This window comes from Misgurnus anguillicaudatus, chromosome 8 (assembly GCF_027580225.2).
Source record: "Misgurnus anguillicaudatus chromosome 8, ASM2758022v2, whole genome shotgun sequence".
Taxonomy (NCBI): Eukaryota; Metazoa; Chordata; class Actinopteri; order Cypriniformes; family Cobitidae; genus Misgurnus; species Misgurnus anguillicaudatus.
Genome location: NC_073344.2, coordinates 10,694,348 through 10,717,913, shown reverse-complemented (window position 1 = coordinate 10,717,913; position 23,566 = coordinate 10,694,348). Strand labels below are relative to the sequence as shown.

The following is a 23,566-nucleotide window of genomic DNA, read 5'->3' as shown; positions in this document are numbered from 1 at the left end:
CGGGGCCTCTTTTTTTGTCGTTTTATCTCTGAAACTTTATTTAAATAATGATTAATTTGTTTTCATACTATATTTTTATTGCTATGTATTAATTTACCTACTGAGAAAATGCCATATATTAATATGCAATGCCTTCTGTATGGCATTTATTTTGTACAGTTACAGGAGCACAAATGTTGCGGGCTCACTTTTACTTCAAGACACCGCATTGACCGAGGTTCCGTGTACATTTGCACTAGACAATGCAAACAAGCCTAGACAATGTGCTTTATATTAAATTAAATGATTTTCGTTTTACAAATTAATATTTAGCTGTAGATGTATTGTCTTAATAATTTAATCATAAAGGGAAAGACGTGTTAGCTTACCTTGCTTAAGCTTTATCTTGCTACTCATTCTGCATTTACAAATAAATAAATAGGCCCACTGAATTTGTTTTTTAAAGGTCATATTTAAATGTATATATATATATGTGTGTGTAACATTAATAATAGCAATATAGATATTTACAATCATGATATATTAAGACGGTAAAACCGCATATGCGCTAGCACGAAAAACCACTGCCAGAGAAATTCCTTCACCGCAACAGCTATAGACCTATATTGCAATTTCGGAATGCATAAACAGAAATACAAAAGAACAGAAATTCCAGGCGGTTTTCTGCACTTAAGCCAATATCTTTGTCGTATTCTTCTTGGTTTTTTTTGTACATTCTGCCACTCACAGCTGCGAAAATGCTTACGTCAGAATTCGTCAAGTCGTACAGTAAAATCTTGTCGTGTGTGACTGCGTCCGAATTATTTTCGCATAAACTCACTCGTGTCGTGTGCGAGAGCTCACGACGTTCCGACCGTCAGAATTCGCACCGTGTACGCCCAGCTTTAGAGGTAAACATTTGATTTTTACTGTTTTGGAATCCATTCAGCTGATCTCCGGGTCTGGCGGTACCACTTTTTGCATAGCTTAGCATAATTCATTGAATTAATAACCAAAGAGTTTTGATATTTTTCCTATTTAAAACTTGACTCTTCTGTAGTTACATCGTGTACTAAAACCGACAGAAAATTAAAAGTTGCGATTTCTAGGCCGATATAGCTAGGAACTATACTCTCATTCTGGCGTAATAATCAAGAACTTTGCTGTCGTACCATGGCTGGAGCAGGCGCAATGATATTACGCAGGGCCTGAAAGTAGTCCCCTTGGTAAATTTCAATAGCAGGGGACTATTTTCAGGCACTGTGTAATATCATTGCGCTTCTGCAGCCATGTTACAGCAGGGCACACACAACGGTATTTATCGGTCTGGCTAGTGGCTAAACTGATCTCTGAAACAAATACTAAGAATAATTTAAGGGTCTTGCATACAGTATAATCCCTTTAACGGTTCTCAAAGGTAAGGGAAATCTTTAAGTGTTTCACGACACCCACCCAAATAAATTACTGTTTCCCCCGTTATAACGCTGTTATCGTTACTGACATTAAAATGTTGCGCGTTACTAAAATTGATCTCACTGAAGTGATTTTCAGCCGCGTATGCTCACTCTCTCAGCCAAACACTTTTTTTCTCTTGTGTGTGTTGTGAGAAACATAACGGATGGTGATTGGCTTAATTTCCATCGGTAGCCAACCAGAGGCAGAGTTCACAAAAAGGCCCGCCCACACGCGCAGTCCGAGTCCGAGGAGCGAGCCGAGCAGTGTTAAAAAGTCTGAGCAACTTGGTCACTTTGTCGCTAGATTTAGCAACTTTCTATCACTTTAGCGACTTTATAGGACAAATCTAGCTATCTTTTCTGGCGTGGTTGGAGACTTTTGTAGACTGACATGAAAGTACGCGTCGTTTTCTCTTCTCAACGAGCAGCGGACGGTGCTGCTGCTGTGCCCCATCTCAAAGCACTGACATGCAGCCCGGTCATCGCGCATCAATCACTCCGAAAACACCGGCGACAGGGCGATGGCAAGTACTGTACAACAAGCTCAAAGGTAGCTGTCGCAAACACGAAGTATAGAGCACTACTTTTCCATTGTTGAGGTGAAAGGCAAGAATGTTTGTGTAACGTGCAACTTATGCCCATGAAGAAAAAGTCTCTCCACGTCTGTGGCAAGTAATTCTGATCTAATAAAGCACCTCACATCGTCACATGCTGCCACAAAATTAGTGATTTCTCTTTAGTGTCCATTTTAGTCATTTAACATATTTAATTTTGTAAGGGGCATTCAAGTTATTTGAAATATATATATTTTTTTAAGTAACGCAGTAATTACTTTTCCTGGTAATTAATTACTTTTATAATAATGTAACGCAGTTACTAACTCAGTTACTATTTGTGAGAAGTAATTAGTAACTATAACTAATTACTTTTTTAAAGTAACGTTCCCAACACTGAGTATAGTTCATAGCCATATCTGCCTAGAAAATCACAACTTTTAATTTCCTGTCAGTCTTAGTACACGATGTAACTACAGAAGAGTCAAGTTTTAAATAGAAAAAATATTGAAACTCTTTGGTTATTTTTTAGTGTGATGCTAATGGTCTAATCAGATTCAATGGATTATGCTAAGCTATGCTAAAAGTGGTACCGCCAGACCCAGAGATCATCTGAATGGATTCCAAAATGTTAAGAATCAAATGTTTAACTCTAGAGGAGCTGGAAAATGAGCATATTTCCAAAAAAGTGGTGTGTCTCTTTAAGGTGCCTTATGTAACCCCTGTAGCTAATATTGCACTCTTAGAATGAATGTGTTAAAAACAACACATTAGTGTTAATTTTGGGACAACACACTAAAATTTTGTGTTTTTTTACACAGCTTGTGTTAAAAGCTAACGCACAAAGATGTGTAAATCCTTTCTAAGAGTGTGTATACATTCATTTTACAGAGTAACGTCATAATAGTTGATACGTGTAATAGTTGATATGCATTAGATATGATATATGATCAAAGGTAATTTACCTGTAATTTAATTTCCTTGTTATCAGAAATAAACTACTGTAAAGGACTCTGTTGTTATTGATTCTACTGTATGTGGAAGTCCACAAAAGCCTTTGTTTATGTATTGTCTCATCATGTATCCTGCTGGAAAAAATACCAATATATTACCAAAACTTGATATACCGCCCAACCCTCATGTGAGGGCATGTGAATAAGAGAACTGTAAATTTTGAGTAAACTTCAACTAATGCCAACTTATTTGTCTTTGAGTTTACTTCTTTACCACATCTACAGGTTTGTGTGTTTTTGAACATCACTACCTACCAATCATGCTTTGTTTTCACACTGAAATCCCAATATTCATCCCATTAAATAGTAAAATAAAGGCATAAAAACATTTTTAAGAAACATAAATGAAAACGGAAATCCTTTTGGACTTTTGACGGTGGCCAGTAGGAATTAAAATATTGCAACCTGACACTTTCTTTATTCAGAACTTTATTCAGAAGGTCTTATCGCCTACAATCTGAGGACTATTTGCGTCGTAACACACTGTATATAAGATTACTCCGGGTTCCAATAACCACGCGTTAAAACTGTGTTTTTAAAAGTAGGCGGGAGTATATTCCATAATATCCAAATTACGCTGTTATTTCAGTGAGACATGATAACAGCACAGAGGGTAACAGCAAAGTGACTGACTGCTCTGTGCTCTCTCTAGCTCCCTGGTGGGTGGAGACCTGCAAGTGGGGTGGTGGGCGGGAAAATTCAAACTGAATGTGACGAAACGTTTTGTGACGTCACAACAGAGCTGAGTTTGAACTCGCGCGATCTGAGACTCAAGGCAGAGGACATTCAGAAACGTGTATCTCACTCAAAACAGCATGGATGGATTTTTTTCCAAGTTTGTATGCGTGTGGGAGCATCAGAGACACAAAATAACACCCCAAAACCAAGAAAAAGTGAATTTTTCATAATATGGGCACTTTAAGTGATCCTAAACTTTTCAGTGGGTGCTTAATGCTACATCAGCTAGTTGGACAGAAAAAAATAATACTGCTCTGTGTAACTGCATAGCAAGCTACATGACATATTAGATATACTTTATATTATACTTCATTATATATAGCAGCACACATACTTTTATCTTCTGTATGTTTCTCCTCATCTTTCCTCTTTTCCTAACCTAGGCACTTGATGGCTCTTTTTCTTTTCTGTAGTTAAATGTGTTGCATTACATCTAACACTCTGCTTCCCTATGCAGTGTCTCCATTAGGCTGTGTACACACCAAAAGATTTTTTACATCTTATAAGATTTTTTAAATGTGATAGAGCATGAGGATAAAAAATCCTAGATTTAAGCGTTTTGCTCCTATAGTGTGTGGTGTGCCATTATGTGTGAAAGACAGCACACCACACACAAACAGATTTTAACCAGAGTCTCGACTGTGAACACAGAAAATCCCACAAAATCTTGCAAGACTTCAGAATAAGCATGGCGGACGATTTGCAGGAAGAAATTTCAATGATAGTGCTTGGAATAATTTTTAAAAGACACGTTGTATAAACATTCGTGCTGTTGCCACAAATCAACAAGCTGATAATCTCTGCTGTCCCATCAACTTCACTTTGGCCGTTTCTCAATCCGAAGGCTGTACCCTGCGGAGGTCGCATATGAAGGCTGCATACGTCATGAAACCTGGTTTATTCAAGTTAACTGAGCATTACATTCGCAAGTCATTAGTATATTACAACAATATACGATAAACTAGGAATAATAGGCAATTTTATAACGGTTAATATTCCAAAATACGTCTTGATGACGTATATGATAAAATAATCTGTAGAACCATCACGATACTCAGGACATAGCTGGGATTGTCGGAAGGGGGAAATGATCCATGAAAGTCCAATAAAATACATTGTATCATTTTTCAGTTAGTGCGGTCCGTGTTCACATATATATATATTTTTTACTTTACTCGAAATGCCGCACCGTACACCATGTGACAACGGTCAGTGCTGTCATTGGTCTCTGACAGCTCTTACCGTCTCATGACCACCCCCACGTTTCCACGACAACCAGCCTGACAGGGAGAGCGCAGCTATCAAGATGTGGAGATAAACGATGCACGTCTTTGCAAAGTTTCTTTGCTTTAACACAAAATTGCGTAGCTGTTCTATTTAAGCCTTTCTCACGGAGCCGCTCGCCAAAAAGCCCGCAATGTCACCACCAGTGCGTGGAGGACAGCCATGCACCTACAAAATCATCAGCTCAAACGCAAAGGAGACAGCGAATCTCTCCGCAACGGACCAGGATTGGCTTGTTTGTTGTTAACCCACAATATAACACCCGGCTCACGTCATAACGGAAGCCCAGTGGCTCAGACATGTGGAGAACTTCCTGTATTTGGTTCGGCCCGAGGTCCGGCAGTGTTCACACCACAGGTGGGTCACACCAGAGTTCGGCGACAGCCGCTCCGAGACCACCTGTTTAGAGCGGTCTCGGAGCGGCCGTTTAGTGCGCACCCGAGTGCGGCTTTTGTGTTCACACTGACCCAAACGCACCGTACTCGGAGCGACACGTCATTTGGGCCGACCTAAATAGTGTATATGTGAAAACACCCTTAGATTAGATTTTTTCAGGACAGTGGCACTTCAGGACCAGGATTCCCCACTCCTGGTTTAAAGTCATGCTTCATCCTTGGATCAATGCACAAGGTCAGGATTAGTTGGAGAAAATTGTTTAAAGGAGTTTTTGGATGTGCAATGGAAATGGGTATTGTGTAACTTTAGAAGGATATCTTGACAGAAATGTAATTTAATGTACATGACTATACCAACAGTGGTGTATAAAGACTTTATGTAATAAACTGTATTGTTTTTATTACTTTTGAATGAGACGTTTTTAGCTACATACACCACGGGTTCCCTTACATGGAAGTCACCATCATGTTTCTACTGTAGCCTTAAATGGACAAACTGCTCTACTGAACACATTTCATCATTATGCTGTCTCAGATGATGATGTGTTTGTCTTGTGGCGGCTACTGTAGCTTCTCTATGTGATTCTAAAGGGAGGGGTGAGCTGTGGACTGAGATGTTGGTTACAATTCATAATCTTACCGTTAGATGCAGCTAAAGTCTACACACAGCACCTTTCAGGCGTTAACAATAGATTGGGTGAAACGGACAGAAGTCTACATGTGCTGATTGGATTTAACTTTAAAGAAAAGATTTCAGTGAGTAGACACCACCTTACAAGTGATTAGCTTATTAAGCATAATCAGAGTAAGTCTGTGCATGTGAAAGATCTCAGTAAAAAGATCTGCCTTTACGGTTTGTTTATCCATGAATGCCTCTTTTGGAAAAGATTCAATAAAGTCTACAGAGTATAGCACTTCTTCAGCCTTAGTTTAAATACCACATTGGCTGGTTTAAATGCATTCCTCTTGCACACAATGTAAAAAAAAATTGTCCTCTAGAATTGCTGTTTGTCATGCTGTAAAGATGAGATCATTTAGTAAAACTCTTGGTATTGTCCAATGTTAGCGCAGGCACGTTTATTAATTATAATTAGTGGCGGCTTGTTGGCACTTAGGGTTAATCTGAAGGACCATGATTGTTAATTGAACAGGGAGGGACCAGTGTTAAAGTGGCAGTGTGCAGAATATATAAAGAGTAGGGAAACACATTGGTGGTATACTAAATTCTGGAACAATGGGAGAGAGTTGGTTTATGAGGCAGTTGGTGCTGTTTGTGTGGTTTTGTGCTTTCTGCCATGCTGTTCCATGGAGGAGTAATTCACCCCAGATTCCTCAAGCTTCAGTCTATCAACAACCTGGACAACAGTCTCCTCAGATGTTTCAGTTTCAGCAGAAGCAGCAACAAAAACCACCGCAGCATCCACCACAGCAGCAACAAAAACAACTGCAGCAACCACCACAGCAGCAACAAAAACAACTGCAGCAACCACCACAGCAGCAACAAAAACAACCGCAGCAACCACCACAGCAGCAACAAAAACAACCGCAGCAACCACCACAGCAGCAACAAAAACAACCGCAGCAACCACCACAGCAGCAACAAAAACAACCGCAGCAACCACCACAGCAGCAACAAAAACAACCGCAGCAACCACCACAGCAGCAACAAAAACAACCACAGCAGCTGCCAGTGCTGAAAACGGATCCTCTTAACATGTGTAGCGTTGCTGATTCTGAGCAGATCCAATGTGGACAACCTGGTATCAGTGGTGCTGAGTGTGAAGCTATCAACTGCTGCTTTAATGGACAGCAGTGTTATTATGGGATGTCAGGTAAGATTGTTAAACTAGTAAAACCTTACCTGTCAAACAGTTTCTCTGATGACTTGGTCTCTTTCTTCTCATTACAGTGACTGTCCAGTGTATCAGAGATGGTCAGTTTGTGTTAGTGGTGGCTAGAGATGTTACACTGCCTCATCTGAGTCTGGATTCAATCCATCTACTGGGTGGAAGTGATCCACCTTGTGCTCCTGTTGGTTCCACACCTTCCTTTGCCATATACCAGTTTCCTGTCACAGCCTGTGGCACAAGCATGATGGTGAGTTAGCTGTTGATTTTGATGTCCTTGAACAGATTTGACTTTGTCCATCTTCCTGTTGATAGGAGGAAAACGGCTATGTGGTTTATGAGAACAGAATGACTTCATCCTATGAAGTGGGGATTGGACCTCTTGGCTCCATCACAAGAGACAGCCATTTTGAGTAAGTCATTTGTGTCTTATCGTGACTAGAGCTCAATAAACAAATCCAAGAAGTTCACTGTTTGTGTAGGCTTCTCTTCCAGTGTAGATATTCTGCCACTGCTGTGGAAGCTCTGGTTGTGGAGGTCAACACTGTTCCTCCTCCTCCACCAGTAGCTGCTCCTGGACCCCTCAGGGTGGAGCTTAGACTGGCAAATGGTCAGTGTGTCACCAAAGGCTGTGCAGAAGGTAACTCATAAATGTTCTCCTGAAACAAGCTACTACAGTATCTTTGTAAAACTGCATTCAACAGTAACACACATGATGTTTCTCAGGGGATGAGGCGTACACTTCCTACTACAGTGATGCTGAATATCCAGTCACTAAGGTCCTGCGAGAGCCTGTGTACGTTGAGGTGCGCATTATGGAGCGGACCGACCCCAATATTGTCCTAATGTTGGGACATTGTTGGGCGACATCAACCCCGAGTCCACTCAGTCTACCCCAGTGGGACCTTCTAGTTAATGGGTAAGTAGGATGTGAAGTGATTGTCCAGTTAGCCTGATGTGAACAAGTCCTGACTGCAAGTCCTCTGTTTTAGATGCCCTTACCAGGATGATCGTTACCTGACCACTCTGGTTCCTGTGGTTGGCTCTTCTGATCTTTCATTCCCAACCCACTACAAACGCTTCATTGTAAAGATGTTTACATTTGTGGATCCAGCATCAATGGCCCCTCTGCAGGAAACTGTATGATCACTTGATCACCTAACACTTTTACTTCCTCTGTAGTTTTGAGGGTACTAAGGGTTCATGTTCTCTTGTCAGATCTTCATTCACTGCAGTACTGCAGTCTGCCATCCTGCTTCTGGGTCCTGTGAGCAGAGCTGTGCTAGGAAACGTAAGTTGTTTAAATATTGAGGTGCTTCTCAGTTCCTTGCGTCCTTGTTTCCTCAAGGACGTGAGGACCGAGCATTAAGTAAAACTGCATAACCTTAGACTCAAGGGAGTTCCTTTTCTATTACATTATAAAGTGCATTGAGTGAAGTTCATAGCATTACTACATTAAAATGAAGACAAACATTCTTAAGTGCTGTAAAACTGGTTTCACTGATCATTTATATAGGTGGTCTTAACATGAATGTTAAATATGTTGTCTCATACAAAAAATATAGGCATTAAATTGATGTCCACAAGATGGGAAGGCTCAATTGGAAACCAGGTTGTAGAATGTAGGAATGAGGAAGTGTATTGAGAAACACCCTTTGTCTGTGTAGTAGTGGCTTTTTCATTTCTCTTTCTTGTTCTGCAGGTAGAGCAGTTGATGTGGTGTCCACCTCTAGTGAGGGAGCTGTTGTTTCTAGTGGACCTGTTACTATCATCATGACTTGATGTGTTGTGCTGTTTTAATAAAGTTTGAGTAAGTGTCATACATTAGTCTGTGGTAATTTGACTGCATGATTGTGGAGTGTAACACTACATATCAGACTTGATCTTGATGGGTGCTCTCTATGGAGTTGAGTCAATGGTAATCTTTGTTATGTGCAACTTCTGTTAACCCTCTGTCCGACCATTTTTGGGACAAATAAATGTATACATGTTTGAGGTTTATTAAAGTTAACAATATAATCAAAATAGAAATGAAGGCCAGTGGGACATTTTCAGTTTATTTGGAAACAAACCCTATTCAAAAACTTTGTATAAACTAAGAAACTGATACACAACAGAGCTGTAAACTTCATGTGGCTCATGTTACCATATAACTTTGTCCAAAAAGTGGATGTTTTTCCACTTCATAGTGCCTCAGCTTTTAACCCCCCACTCAAAAAGGGCTGTTCCAGGTAAAAGGCTGAAGTTGTAATGCAGAACTTTTGCCTCTCTATCGCCAATTTAAAAAAAAATCTATTGTAAAACATAAAATTACAGGTTATTTTAAATCTTTAAATGGGTTAAAGGGATGGTTCACCAAAAAATATTCCATCTTTACTCACCCACATGCACAGTCAATGGAACCCATTGACTTCCATAGTATTTGTGTTTCTTACTATGAAAGTCAGCGGGTTACCAATCATATATCAAAATAACTTTGTGGTCAGCAGAATGAAGAAACTCATGCAGGTTTAAAACAACACGCGGGTGAGTAAATGATCAGAATTTTTTGGGTGAACTACTGTATCCTTTTAAAAGTGAAGTTGTCAAACTGACATTTCCCACAAAATCCGATCTAACGTATGAAATGACAAATTATTGTTATAAGCTACTTTTGCGAATCGGCGTATGGTTAGTTTTCAACACTCTACAGTATAACTGATTTTTGGTTTATTATAAACATGTAAAGGTTACACAATTACAGCTTTAATATGTGTAAAGTAACTTACTACAATGATGTGCAAAATCTTTCTATGTACCTCTCTGAACCTGAAGAAGTATGCCTCTGGGGTACACATTACTGCAGACTTTTCCTGCTAACAACAGACGCTTTTAGGGTATAAACAAGACATTTCAAAATGGAATTCTGACATTAATGTAGGCAACACAATCTTATAGCAATTCATAACTGTTTTACAAGGTGACTAATTTGTTTAAGGGTAGGGTTATGGGTGGAGCGAAATTGTTAGAAATTGCCACCTCTTAAGAGGAATTTTAAAGGGATACTCCACTTTTTTGAAAATATGCTCATTTTCCAGCTCCCTTAGAGGTAAACATTTGATTTTTACTGTTTTGGAATCCATTCAGCTGATCTCCGGGTCTGGCGGTACCACTTTTTGCATAGCTTAGCATAATTCATTGAATTAATAACCAAAGAGTTTTGATATTTTTCCTATTTAAAACTTGACTCTTCTGTAGTTACATCGTGTACTAAAACCGACAGAAAATTAAAAGTTGCGATTTCTAGGCCAATATAGCTAGGAACTATACTCTCATTCTGGCGTAATAATCAAGAACTTTGCTGTCGTACCATGGCTGGAGCAGGCGCAATGATATTACGCAGGGCCTGAAAGTAGTCCCCTTGGTAAATTTCAATAGCAGGGGACTATTTTCAGGCACTGTGTAATATCATTGCGCTTCTGCAGCCATGTTACAGCAGGGCACACACAACGGTATTTATCGGTCTGGCTAGTGGCTAAACTGATCTCTGAAACAAATACTAAGAATAATTTAAGGGTCTTGCATACAGTATAATCCCTTTAACGGTTCTCAAAGGTAAGGGAAATCTTTAAGTGTTTCACGACACCCACCCAAATAAATTACTGTTTCCCCCGTTATAACGCTGTTATCGTTACTGACATTAAAATGTTGCGCGTTACTAAAATTGATCTCACTGAAGTGATTTTCAGCCGCGTATGCTCACTCTCTCAGCCAAACACTGTTTTTCTCTTGTGTGTGTTGTGAGAAACATAACGGATGGTGATTGGCTTAATTTCCATCGGTAGCCAACCAGAGGCAGAGTTCACAAAAAGGCCCGCCCACACGCGCAGTCCGAGTCCGAGGAGCGAGCCGAGCAGTGTTAAAAAGTCTGAGCAACTTGGTCAATTTGTCGCTAGATTTAGCAACTTTCTATCACTTTAGCGACTTTATAGGACAAATCTAGCTATCTTTTCTGGCGTGGTTGGAGACATTTGTAGACTGACATGAAAATACGCGTCGTTTTCTCTTCTCAACGAGCAGCGGACGGTGCTGCTGCTGTACCCCATCTCAAAGCACTGACACGCAGCCCGGTCATCGCGCATCAATCACTCCGAAAACACCGGCGACAGGGCGATGGCAAGTACTGTACAACAAGCTCAAAGGTAGCTGTCGCAAACACGAAGTATAGAGCACTACTTTTCCATTGTTGAGGTGAAAGGCAAGAATGTTTGTGTAACGTGCAACTTATGCCCATAAAGAAAAAGTCTCTCCACGTCTGTGGCAAGTAATTCTGATCTAATAAAGCACCTCACATCGTCACATGCTGCCACAAAATTAGTGATTTCTCTTTAGTGTCCATTTTAGTCATTTAACATATTTAATTTTGTAAGGGGCATTCAAGTTATTTGAAATATATATATTTTTTTAAGTAACGCAGTAATTACTTTTCCTGGTAATTAATTACTTTTATAATAATGTAACGCAGTTACTAACTCAGTTACTATTTGTGAGAAGTAATTAGTAACTATAACTAATTACTTTTTTAAAGTAACGTTCCCAACACTGAGTATAGTTCATAGCCATATCTGCCTAGAAAATCACAACTTTTAATTTCCTGTCAGTCTTAGTACACGATGTAACTACAGAAGAGTCAAGTTTTAAATAGAAAAAATATTGAAACTCTTTGGTTATTTTTTAGTGTGATGCTAATGGTCTAATCAGATTCAATGGATTATGCTAAGCTATGCTAAAAGTGGTACCGCCAGACCCGGAGGTCATCTGAATGGATTCCAAAATGGTAAGAATCAAATGTTTAACTCTAGAGGAGCTGGAAAATGAGCATATTTCCAAAAAAGTGGTGTGTCCCTTTAAGGTGCCTTATGCAACCCCTGTAGCTAATATTGCACTCTTAGAATGAATGTGTTAAACACAACACATTAGTGTTAATTTTGGGACAACACACTAAAATTTTGTGTATATACATTCATTTTACAGAGTAACGTCATAATAGTTGATACGTGTAATAGTTGATACGCATTAGATATGATATATGATCAAAGGTAATTTACCTGTAATTTAATTTCCTTGTTATCAGAAATAAACTACTGTAAAGGACTCTGTTGTTATTGATTCTACTGTATGTGGAAGTCCACAAAAGCCTTTGTTTATGTATTGTCTCATCATGTATCCTGCTGGAAAAAATACCAATATATTACCAAAACTTGATATACCGCCCAACCCTCATGTGAGGGCATGTGAATAAGAGAACTGTAAATTTTGAGTAAACTTCAACTAATGCCAACTTATTTGTCTTTGAGTTTACTTCTTTACCACATCTACAGGTTTGTGTGTTTTTGAACATCACTACCTACCAATCATGCTTTGTTTTCACACTGAAATCCCAATATTCATCCCATTAAATAGTAAAATAAAGGCATAAAAACATTTTTAAGAAACATAAATGAAAACGGAAATCCTTTTGGACTTTTGACGGTGGCCAGTAGGAATTAAAATATTGCAACCTGACACTTTCTTTATTCAGAACTTTATTCAGAAGGTCTTATCGCCTACAATCTGAGGACTATTTGCGTCGTAACACACTGTATATAAGATTACTCCGGGTTCCAATAACCACGAGTTAAAACTGTGTTTTTAAAAGTAGGCGGGAGTATATTCCATAATATCCAAATTACGCTGTTATTTCAGTGAGACATGATAACAGCACAGAGGGTAACAGCAAAGTGACTGACTGCTCTGTGCTCTCTCTAGCTCCCTGGTGGGTGGAGACCTGCAAGTGGGGTGGTGGGCGGGAAAATTCAAACTGAATGTGACGAAACGTTTTGTGACGTCACAACAGAGCTGAGTTTGAACTCGCGCGATCTGAGACTCAAGGCAGAGGACATTCAGAAACGTGTATCTCACTCAAAACAGCATGGATGGATTTTTTTCCAAGTTTGTATGTGTGTGGGAGCATCAGAGACACAAAATAACACCCCAAAACCAAGAAAAAGTGAGTTTTTCATAATATGGGCACTTTAAGTGATCCTAAACTTTTCAGTGGGTGCTTAATGCTACATCAGCTAGTTGGACAGAAAAAAATAATACTGCTCTGTGTAACTGCATACCAAGCTACATGATATATTAGATATACTTTATATTATACTTCATTATATATAGCAGCACACATACTTTTATCTTCTGTATGTTTCTCCTCATCTTTCCTCTTTTCCTAACCTAGGCACTTGATGGCTCTTTTTCTTTTCTGTAGTTAAATGTGTTGCATTACATCTAACACTCTGCTTCCCTATGCGGTGTCTCCATTAGGCTGTGTACACACCAAAAGATTTTTTACATCTTATGAGATTTTAAAAATGTGAGAGACTACAGGCATGAGGATAAAAAATCCTAGATTTAAGTGTTTTGCTCCTATAGTGTGTGGTGTGCCATTATGTGTGAAAGACAGCACACCACACACAAACAGATTTTAACCAGAGTCTCGACTGTGAACACAGAAAACGTCTCAGGTTACGTATGTAACCCTGGTTCCCTGAGAGGGGGGCGAGACGCTGCGTCGCCGTGGCGGCGCTTTGGGGAGCGCCTCGGCGTGACTAATCTGAAGCACGTGTAAAACATAAACAATGATGAGATAATTGTATACTGACCGTGATGCCGTGCGGACCAGGGGTATAAGAAGGCATCCTACACAAACACACTCGCTACCCAGTGCCGAAGCAAGTGCCTGCAGGGATGCAGGGAGTATGGCATGGAGACGCAGTGTCTCGTTCCCTTCTCAGGGAACCAGGGTTACATACGTAACCTGAGACGTTCCCTTTCGAGGAACTCGAGCTGCGTCGCCATAGCAACGCTTTGGGGAACGAGATGCCCACGCTTCCATACTACCAAATGCCTGCAGCGTGTATAACTGAACACAGTCAAGGCAAAAGAACCTGGGACCCTAAAGAGGAGTCTAGGTCTAAATCATTAAATCTGACGAAGGTGAGCGGCGAAGACCAACCGGCCGCATCACATACGCCCTGGAGTGAAGCGCCTGACCCTAAGGCCTTAGTGGCAGCCATACCCAGAGTAGAGTGGGCACTCACAGCGACGGGTGAGGATATACCCTGATGTTTATAAGCCTGTGAGACAGCATACACTGTCTATCAGCTCAGAGTCTGCTTGGTCACCAGTAAACCTTTTCTGGGTGAACTAAAGCACACAAATAACTGCTCGGACTCCTCCACTGAGCAGTCATGTGAACATATGTATCCAGTGCTCGCACAGGACACACCAAATTCAGCTTTTCCTGGTCCGCACTCCTGAATGGGGGAGGACAAAGGGCCTGCAGAACAATGGGCCTCGGCACATTGTTCAGCACCTTAGGAACAAAACCTGGCTTTGGGTGTAGAAAAGCCTTAGCCATCCCGAGTGCAAACTCAAGACATGTCGGGGATACCGACAGGGCCTGAAGGTCCCCCACTCGCTTTAAAGAAGTAATAGCCAGAAGGAACACAGTCTTAAAGGCCAGAAACCTATCTGGCGAAGTCTCAAGTGGCTCGAACGGAGCTAACGAGAGCCCTTCTAGCATGACCGCTAGGTCCCAAGTGGGCACCCTAGAGCGACTAACAGGTCCCAATCTACAGGTCCCACGAAGAAAGCGAGCCGCTAATGGGTGTCTACCCACCGACGAGCCTTCCACAGGAGTATGGTAGGCAGAAACTGCTACTACATAAACCTTTAGGGTGGAAGGAGTTAATCCATCAGAGAAACGCTCCTGCAGAAACCTCAGCACTACGTTGACAGGCAGTTATAACTGGGTCTGTCAGATGAGCTGAACACCAAGAGGTGAAAATTTCCCACTTAAGGGAATAAAGTTTCCCCGTGAAGGGATAAACACAACCAGGGGGGAAGGCATACAGACGTAGCCTCGGCCCCGCCTGTACCATGGAAAACCACAGTGGGCAAAATGTGGTGTCCTGGGATGCAAACAGATCTACCTCTGCACGTCCAGATCTTTTCCAGATGTGGTTCACCACATCTAGATGAAGTCTCCACTCCCACCGGAGATGTCTGTTGTCTCGAAGGGGCATCTGCCACATTCAGGTGGCTGGCCTGGTATGTAGACTTCCCTCAAAGAGTCCAGAAGTGTATGGTAGGCAGAAACTGCTGCCACCTATATCTTAAAGGTGGAGTAAAGATATGGTCTCCACAACCTCAGTTGGTAGCATGACATTCTTCCAAAGGAGTATGGTAGGCAGAGACTGCTGCCACCTAAACCTTAGTGTGGAATAAGTCAACCCAGCAGAGATATGCTCCTGCAGAAACCTCAGTACTACGTCAAGGGGCAGTTGACTGGGTCTGTCAGGTGAGCTGAACACCGAAAGGTGAAGTTTCTCTACTGAAGGGCATAAGCTTCCTCATTAAGGGAGCTCTGAAGTTATCATCTGGTTTCCACAACCTCATTCGGGAGCATGAGGTTCTTCCAAAGGAGCATGGTAAGCAGAGACTGCTGCCACCTACTGTAGACCTTAAGGGTGGAAGGAGTTAAGCCAGCAGAGAATTGCTGCTGCAGAAACCTCAGTACTACATAAACAGGGCAGTTGACTGGGTTTGTAAGGGGAGTTTAACACCAATAGGTGAAATATTCTCCACTTAAGGGCATAAAGCTCTCTCGAGGGGTTGTCCAGACGAGGTATGAGGTCCTTCCAGAAGGAATATGGTAGGCAGAAACTGCTGCCACCTAAGCCTTAAGAGTGGAAGGAATTAAGCCAGCAGAGAATTGCTCCTGCAGAAACCTCAGTACCACATAAACAGGGCAGATGACTGGGTCTGTCAGATGAACTGAACACCATGAGGTGAAGTTTCTCCACTTAGGGCATAAGCTCCTGAGGGAGCTCTGGAGTAACCATAGTCTCCACAACCTCAGTTGGGAGCATGACATCCTTCCAAAGGAGTATGGTAGGCAGAAACTGCTGCCACCTAGCCTTAAGAGTGGAAGGAATTAAGCCAGCAGAGAATTGCTCCTGCAGAAACCTCAGCACCACATAAACAGGGCAGTTACTGGGTCTGTCAGGTGAGCTGAACACCATGAGGTGAAGTTTCTCCACGTAGTGCCTAAGCTCCTGAGGGAGCTCTGGTCTCCACAACCTCAGTTGGGAGCATGACATCCTCCCAAAGGAGTATGGTGGGCAGAGACTGCTGCCACCTAAACCTTAAGAGTGGAAGGAGTTAAGCCAGCAGAGAATTGCCCCTACAGAAACCTCAGCACCACATAAACAGGGCGGTTAACTGGGTTTGTCAGGAGTAAAGTATGGTCTTCACAACCTCAGTTGAGAGACCTAAGCCTATGAGCCTGGCCCCCTCAGAGGATAAACCAACAGGCCATATCTCTGGCAAGCTTCCTCCAGAATTCTCCACACCACCAGAGCACGCAGGCAACAATGCGTGACTTTGATTGCAGACCACCTTAGAAATTTATTTAAGAAACCACCAATATGATGCCTGTCTAGACAAACACATGATGGCTCCTCAGGTCTAGAAGGAAATGGGACTCCAACCCATACCATCATCATTTCCAAGGCAATTTCAGTGCCATAGCCGATGATGAGTTTCAGCGATTTTTGACCCTTTTGGCTTTCCATAATCGCAACAACCTGTAAGGGATGTGTCTGTTCTCAGCGTAACATGCCAGCAGCGCACACCCAAAACAGTCCTAGGATAGAAACCAAGGTTTCCTCCACACCACCAGAGCACGCAGACAACGATGCGTGACTTTGATTGCAGACCGCCTTAGAGATTTATTTAAGAAAACCACCGATGTGATGTCTGTCTAGACAAACACATGATGGCTCCTCCGGTCTAGAAGGAAATGGGAGTCCAACCCATACCATCATCATTTCCAAGGCAATTTCAGTGCCATAGCCGATGATGAGTTTCAGCGATTTTTGACCCTTTTAGCTTTCCATAATCGCAACAACCTGTGAGGGATGCGTCTGTTTTCAGCGTCACACATCGACAACGCGCACCCAACACAGGACCTTGGGACAGAACCCATGGCTTTCTTCCTGTTACCAAAGCACGCAAACAACAGTGCGTGACTTTGATCATGCGAGACGGGTTTCCCCTCAGGAAAAACCCTCCCGTGTTGAATGGAGACATAAGCTCTAATGTAAGGAATCAGTCCTCGGATCTGATTGCATCACAATCGGTTTCAGTAACAGCATAGCACTGAGCCGCATCACTGAACGATTCCCCTCCTTTTGGAACAATAAAGTAAAGGCTGTAAGCTGTCATTTCTCATGTGGAGGTTCTACAGCCTCCTGCACAAGAATGTAGCCATGCTCCACTACTGGAGCCAGCTGTATGCAGATGAAGGTTAATGGCGGCTGCCTGTCGTACTACGCACCGAAAGGGAAGCAGGCACCATGAACCAGTGTTAAAGTGAGCTGCTTTGCTTTAATAAGAAAGTGAGTGCCACGAACGAAGACGTCACCCGCCTCAGCAGATGAGGGTCTCGAATCGTAACACACAAAATCATTATCTGACTTATGGCGCACCAGCGGCCGATCAGGAGAATAAATGCTGTGCACAGCTGCACAAGCAACACACAGCATAGACACAAATTCACTGTTTGACTCATCGAACAATGACAAACAGCAGGCTGTGACAGGCAGATACACATACATAGTCTACACATACAGGTGTAAAAAACGTATGTAATACCTATAGGCTACTGTAAAAAGAGGAGGCTTCACGTGGAAACTGCACGTTTAGCCTTAACAGTAGGCGGATTATGAAAAGGATCCATCGGAGACAGACAGCTGAAAATATATGGCTCTCACGCAGGGCGCCTTCCCGATCCGGCGAGAGAGAGACTTCACGTGCAGGCGGAGATACCGCCGCCTGCACGAAATCATATGGCGACTCCCACGAGCGCAACCGCCGCTGAAAAGCGGGATCGCAACCGCGAGCCCAAGCTTCCTAGAGAGTGAGAGACAGATGTCACGGGTGTAGGCGGGGATCATATGGCGACTCCCACGAGCGCAACCGCCGCTGAAAAGCGGGATCGCAACCGCGAGCCCAAGCTTCCTAGAGAGTGAGAGACAGATGTCACGGGTGTAGGCGGGGGTACCGCCGCCTGCACGCACGAGTGCAGTCACCGCTCTGCCTCAACAGAAGCGGGACCGGATCCGCGAGCCTGAGATATCCTTCTCTAAATGCGAAGCTGGAGCGCAACACGTGCACGGGAATGATCACAGTGCACACAGCCAATATCCTCAAAAGCCAACTGTGCGTGCTGCGCTCGAAGACACATATACATGTGTATCCTTGTCTGTGATATCGCGCTGACAGGGAGATACACATACTTGAACTTCTTGAACATACTTCAGATTTATGCAAACATACACGTAGTCACTTGCTGAGGCACTAAAAGCGAGTGTGTTTGTGTAGGATGCCTTCTTATACCCCTGGTCCGCACGGCATCACGGTCAGTATACAATTATCTCATCATTGTTTATGTTTTACACGTGCTTCAGATTAGTCACGCCGAGGCGTTCACCAAAGCGTTGCTATGGCGACGCAGCTCGAGTTCCTCGAAAGGGAATCCCACAAAATCTTGCAAGACTTCAGAATAAGCATGGCGGACGATTTGCAGGAAGAAATTTCAATGATAGTGCTTGGAATAATTTTTAAAAGACACGTTGTATAAACATTCGTGCTGTTGCCACAAATCAACAAGCTGATCATCTCTGCTGTCCCATCAACTTCACTTTGGCCGTTTCTCAATCCGAAGGCTGTACCCTGCGGAGGTCGCATATGAAGGCTGCATACGTCATGAAACCTGGTTTATTCAAGTTAACTGAGCATTACATTGGCAAGTCATTAGTATATTACAACAATATACGATAAACTAGGAATAATAGGCAATTTTATAACGGTTAATATTCCAAAATACGTCTTGATGACGTATATGATAAAATAATCTGTAGAACCATCACGATACTCAGGACATAGCTGGGATTGTTGGAAGGGGGAAATGATCCATGAAAGTCCAATAAAATACATTGTATCATTTTTCAGTCAGTGCGGTCCGTGTTCACATATATATATTTTTTACGTTACTCGAAATGCCGCACCGTACACCATGTGACAACGGTCAGTGCTGTCATTGGTCTCTGACAGCTCTTACCGTCTCATGACCACCCCCACGTTTCCACGACAACCAGCCTGACAGGAAAGCGCAGCTATCAAGATGTGGAGATAAACGATGCACGTCTTTGCAAAGTTTCTTTGCTTTAACACGAAATTGCGTAGCTGTTCTATTAAAGCCTTTCTCACGGAGCCGTTTGCCAAAAAGCCTGTAATGTCACTATTTGTGTGTGGAGGACAGCTACGCATTTATAAAATCATCAGTTCAAACGTAAAGGAGACAGCGAATCTCTATGCAACGGACCAGGATTGGCTTGTTTGTTGTTAACCCACAATATAACACTCGGCTCACGTCACAACGGAAGCCTAGTGGCTCAGACATGTGGAGAACTTCCTGTATTTGGTTCGGCCCGAGGTCCGGCAGTGTTCACACCACAGGTGGGTCGTACCAGAGTTCGGCGACAGCCGCTCCGAGACCACCTGTTTAGAGCGGTCTCGTTGCGGCCGTTTATTGCACACCAGAGTGCAGCTGTTGTGTTCACACTGACCCAAACGAACCATACTTGGGGCGACACGTCATTTGGACCGACCTAAACAGTGTATGTGTGAAAACACGCTTTGATTTGATTTTTTCAGGACAGTGGCCCTTCAGGACCAGGATTCCCCACTCCTGGTTTAAAGTCATGCTTCATCCTTGGATCAATGCACAAGGTCAGGATTAGTTGGAGAAAATTGTTTAAAGGAGTTTTTGGATGTGCAATGGAAATGGGTATTGTGTAACTTTAGAAGGATCTCTTGACAGAAATGTAATTTAATGTACATGACTATACTATCAGTGGTGTATAAAGATTTTACGTAATAAACTGTATTGTTTTTATTACTTTTGAATGAGACGTTTTTAGCTACATACACCACGGGTTCCCTTACATGGAAGTCACCATCATGTTTCTACTGTAGCCTTAAATGGACAAACTGCTCTACTGAACACATTTCGTCATTATGCTGTCTCAGATGATGATGTGTTTGTCTTGTGGGGGCTACTGTAGCTTCTCTATGTGATTCTAAAGGGAGGGGTGAGCTGTGGACTGAGATGTTGGTTACAATTCATAATCTTACCGTTAGATGCAGCTAAAGTCTACACACAGCACCTTTCAGGCGTTAACAATAGATTGGGGAAACGGACAGAAGTCTACATGTGCCGATTGGATTTAACTTTAAAGAAAAGATTTCAGTGAGTAGACACGACCTTACAAGTGATCAGCTTATTAAGCATAATCAGAGTAAGTCTGTGCATGTGAAAGATCTCAGTAAAAAGATCTGCCTTTACGGTTTGTTTATCCATGAATGCCTCTTTTGGAAAAGATTCAATAAAGTCTACAGAGTATAGAACTTCTTCAGCCTTAGTTTAAATACCACATTGGCTGGTTTAAATGCATTCCTCTTGCACAATGTAAAAAAATTGTCCTCTAGAATTGCTGTTTGTCATGCTGTAAAGATGAGATCATTTAGTAAAACTCTTGGTATTGTCCAATGTTAGCGCAGGCACATTTATTAATTATAATTAGCGGCGGCTTGTAGTCACTTAGGGTTAATCTGAAGGATCATGATTGTTAATTGAACAGGGAGGGACCAGTGTTAAAGTGGCAGTGTGCAGAATATATAAAGAGTAGGGAAACACATTGGTGGTGTACTAAATTCTGGAACAATGGGAGAGAGTTGGTTTATGAGGCAGTTGGTGCTGTTTATGTGGTTTTGTGCTTTCTGCCATGCTGTTCCATGGTGGAGTAATTCACCCCAGATTCCTCAAGCTTCAGTCTATCAACAACCTGGACAACAGTCTCCTCAGATGTTTCAGTTTCAGCAGAAGCAGCAACAAAAACCACCGCAGCAACCACCACAGCAGCAACAAAAACCACCGCAGCAACCACCACAGCAGCAACAAAAACCACCGCAGCAACCACCACAGCAGCAACAAAAACCACCGCAGCAACCACCACAGCAGCAACAAAAACAACCGCAGCAACAAAAACAACCGCAGCAACCACCACAGCAGCAACAAAAACAACCGCAGCAACCACCACAGCAGCAACAAAAACAACCGCAGCAACCACCACAGCAGCAACAAAAACAACCGCAGCAGCTGCCAGTGCTGAAAACGGATCCTCTTAACATGTGTAGCGTTGCTGATTCTGATCAGATCCAATGTGGACAACCTGGTATCAGTGGTGCTGAGTGTGAAGCTATCAACTGCTGCTTTAATGGACAGCGGTGTTATTATGGGATGTCAGGTAAGATTGTTAAACTAGTAAAACCTTACCTGTCAAACAGTTTCTCTGACTTGGTCTTTTTCTTCTCATTACAGTGACTGTCCAGTGTATCAGAGATGGTCAGTTTGTGTTAGTGGTGGCTAGAGATGTTACACTGCCTCATCTGAGTCTGGATTCAATCCATCTACTGGGTGGAAGTGATCCACCTTGTGCTCCTGTTGGTTCCACACCTTCCTTTGCCATATACCAGTTTCCTGTCACAGCCTGTGGCACAAGCATGATGGTGAGTTAGCTGTTGATTTTGATGTCCTTGAACAGATTTGACTTTGTCCATCTTCCTGTTGACAGGAGGAAAACGGCTATGTGGTTTATGAGAACAGAATGACTTCATCCTATGAAGTGGGGATTGGACCTCTTGGCTCCATCACAAGAGACAGCCATTTTGAGTAAGTCATTTGTGTCTTATCGTGACTAGAGCTCAATAAACAAATCCAAGAAGTTCACTGTTTGTTGTATAGGCTTCTCTTCCAGTGTAGATATTCTGCCACTGCTGTGGAAGCTCTGGTTGTGGAGGTCAACACTGTTCCTCCTCCTCCACCAGTAGCTGCTCCTGGACCCCTCAGGGTGGAGCTTAGACTGGCAAATGGTCAGTGTGTCACCAAAGGCTGTGCAGAAGGTAACTCATAAATGTCCTCCTGAAACAAACTACTACAGTATCTTTGTAAAACTGCATTCAACAGTAACACACATGATGTTTCTCAGGGGATGAGGCGTACACTTCCTACTACAGTGATGCTGAATATCCAGTCACTAAGGTCCTGCGAGAGCCTGTGTATGTTGAGGTGCGCATTATGGAGCGGACCGACCCCAATATTGTCCTGATGTTGGGACATTGTTGGGCGACATCAACCCCGAGTCCACTCAGTCTACCCCAGTGGGACCTTCTAGTTAATGGGTAAGTAGGATGTGAAGTGATTGTCCAGTTAGCCTGATGTGAACAAGTCCTGACTGCAAGTCCTCTCTGTTTTAGATGCCCTTACCAGGATGATCGTTACCTGACCACTCTGGTTCCTGTGGTTGGCTCTTCTGATCTTCCATTCCCAACCCACTACAAACGCTTCATTGTAAAGATGTTTACATTTGTGGATCCAGCATCAATGGCCCCTCTGCAGGAAACTGTATGATCACTTGATCACCTAACACTTTTACTCCCTCTGTAGTTTTGAGGGTACTAAGGGTTCATGTTCTCTTGTCAGATCTTCATTCACTGCAGTACTGCAGTCTGCCATCCTGCTTCTGGGTCCTGTGAGCAGAGCTGTGCTAGAAAACGTAAGTTGTTTAAATATTGGGGTGCTTCTCAGTTCCTTGCGTCCTTGTTTCCTCAAGGACGTGAGGACCGAGAATTAAGTGAAACTGCATAACCTTAGACTCAAGGGAGTTCCTTTTCTTTTACATTATAAAGTGCATTGAGTGAAGTTCATAGCATTACTACATTAAAATGAAGACAAACATTCTTAAGTGCTGTAAAACTGGTTTCACTGATCATTTTATATGGGTGGTCTTAACATGAATGTTAAATATATTGTCTCATATACAAAAAGTATAGGCATTAAATTGATATGAGATGTCCACAAGATGGGAAGGCTCAATTGGAAACCAGGTTGTAGAATGTAGGAATGAGGAAGTGTATTGAGAAACACCCTTTGTCTGTGTAGTAGTGGCTTTTTCATTTCTCTTTCTTGTTCTGCAGGTAGAGCAGTTGATGTGGTGTCCACCTCTAGTGAGGGAGCTGTGGTTTCTAGTGGACCTGTTACTATCATCATGACTTGATGTGTTGTGCTGTTTTAATAAAGTTTATGAGTAAGTGTCA

General features: G+C 42.4%; 2 protein-coding genes across 2 annotated transcripts; both read left to right on the top strand.

The window, feature by feature from the left end:
• Positions 1-6,636: 6,636 nt before the first annotated feature.
• LOC141365654 (zona pellucida sperm-binding protein 4-like) lies at positions 6,637-9,084 on the top strand. The gene is made up of 8 exons (XM_073870285.1): positions 6,637-7,249; positions 7,327-7,514; positions 7,580-7,677; positions 7,747-7,904; positions 7,991-8,183; positions 8,257-8,404; positions 8,483-8,555; positions 8,967-9,084. The coding sequence occupies exons 1-8, from the start codon at positions 6,652-6,654 to the stop codon at positions 9,044-9,046; spliced, it is 1,536 nt and encodes a 511-aa protein (XP_073726386.1). The 5' UTR covers positions 6,637-6,651; the 3' UTR covers positions 9,047-9,084.
• Positions 9,085-21,119: 12,035 nt separating this feature from the next.
• On the top strand, positions 21,120-23,566 carry LOC129450845 (zona pellucida sperm-binding protein 4). The gene is made up of 8 exons (XM_055213848.2): positions 21,120-21,717; positions 21,792-21,979; positions 22,045-22,142; positions 22,215-22,372; positions 22,459-22,651; positions 22,727-22,874; positions 22,953-23,025; positions 23,447-23,566. Exons 1-8 carry the CDS (start codon positions 21,135-21,137, stop codon positions 23,524-23,526), a joined length of 1,521 nt encoding a protein of 506 aa, XP_055069823.2. The 5' UTR covers positions 21,120-21,134; the 3' UTR covers positions 23,527-23,566.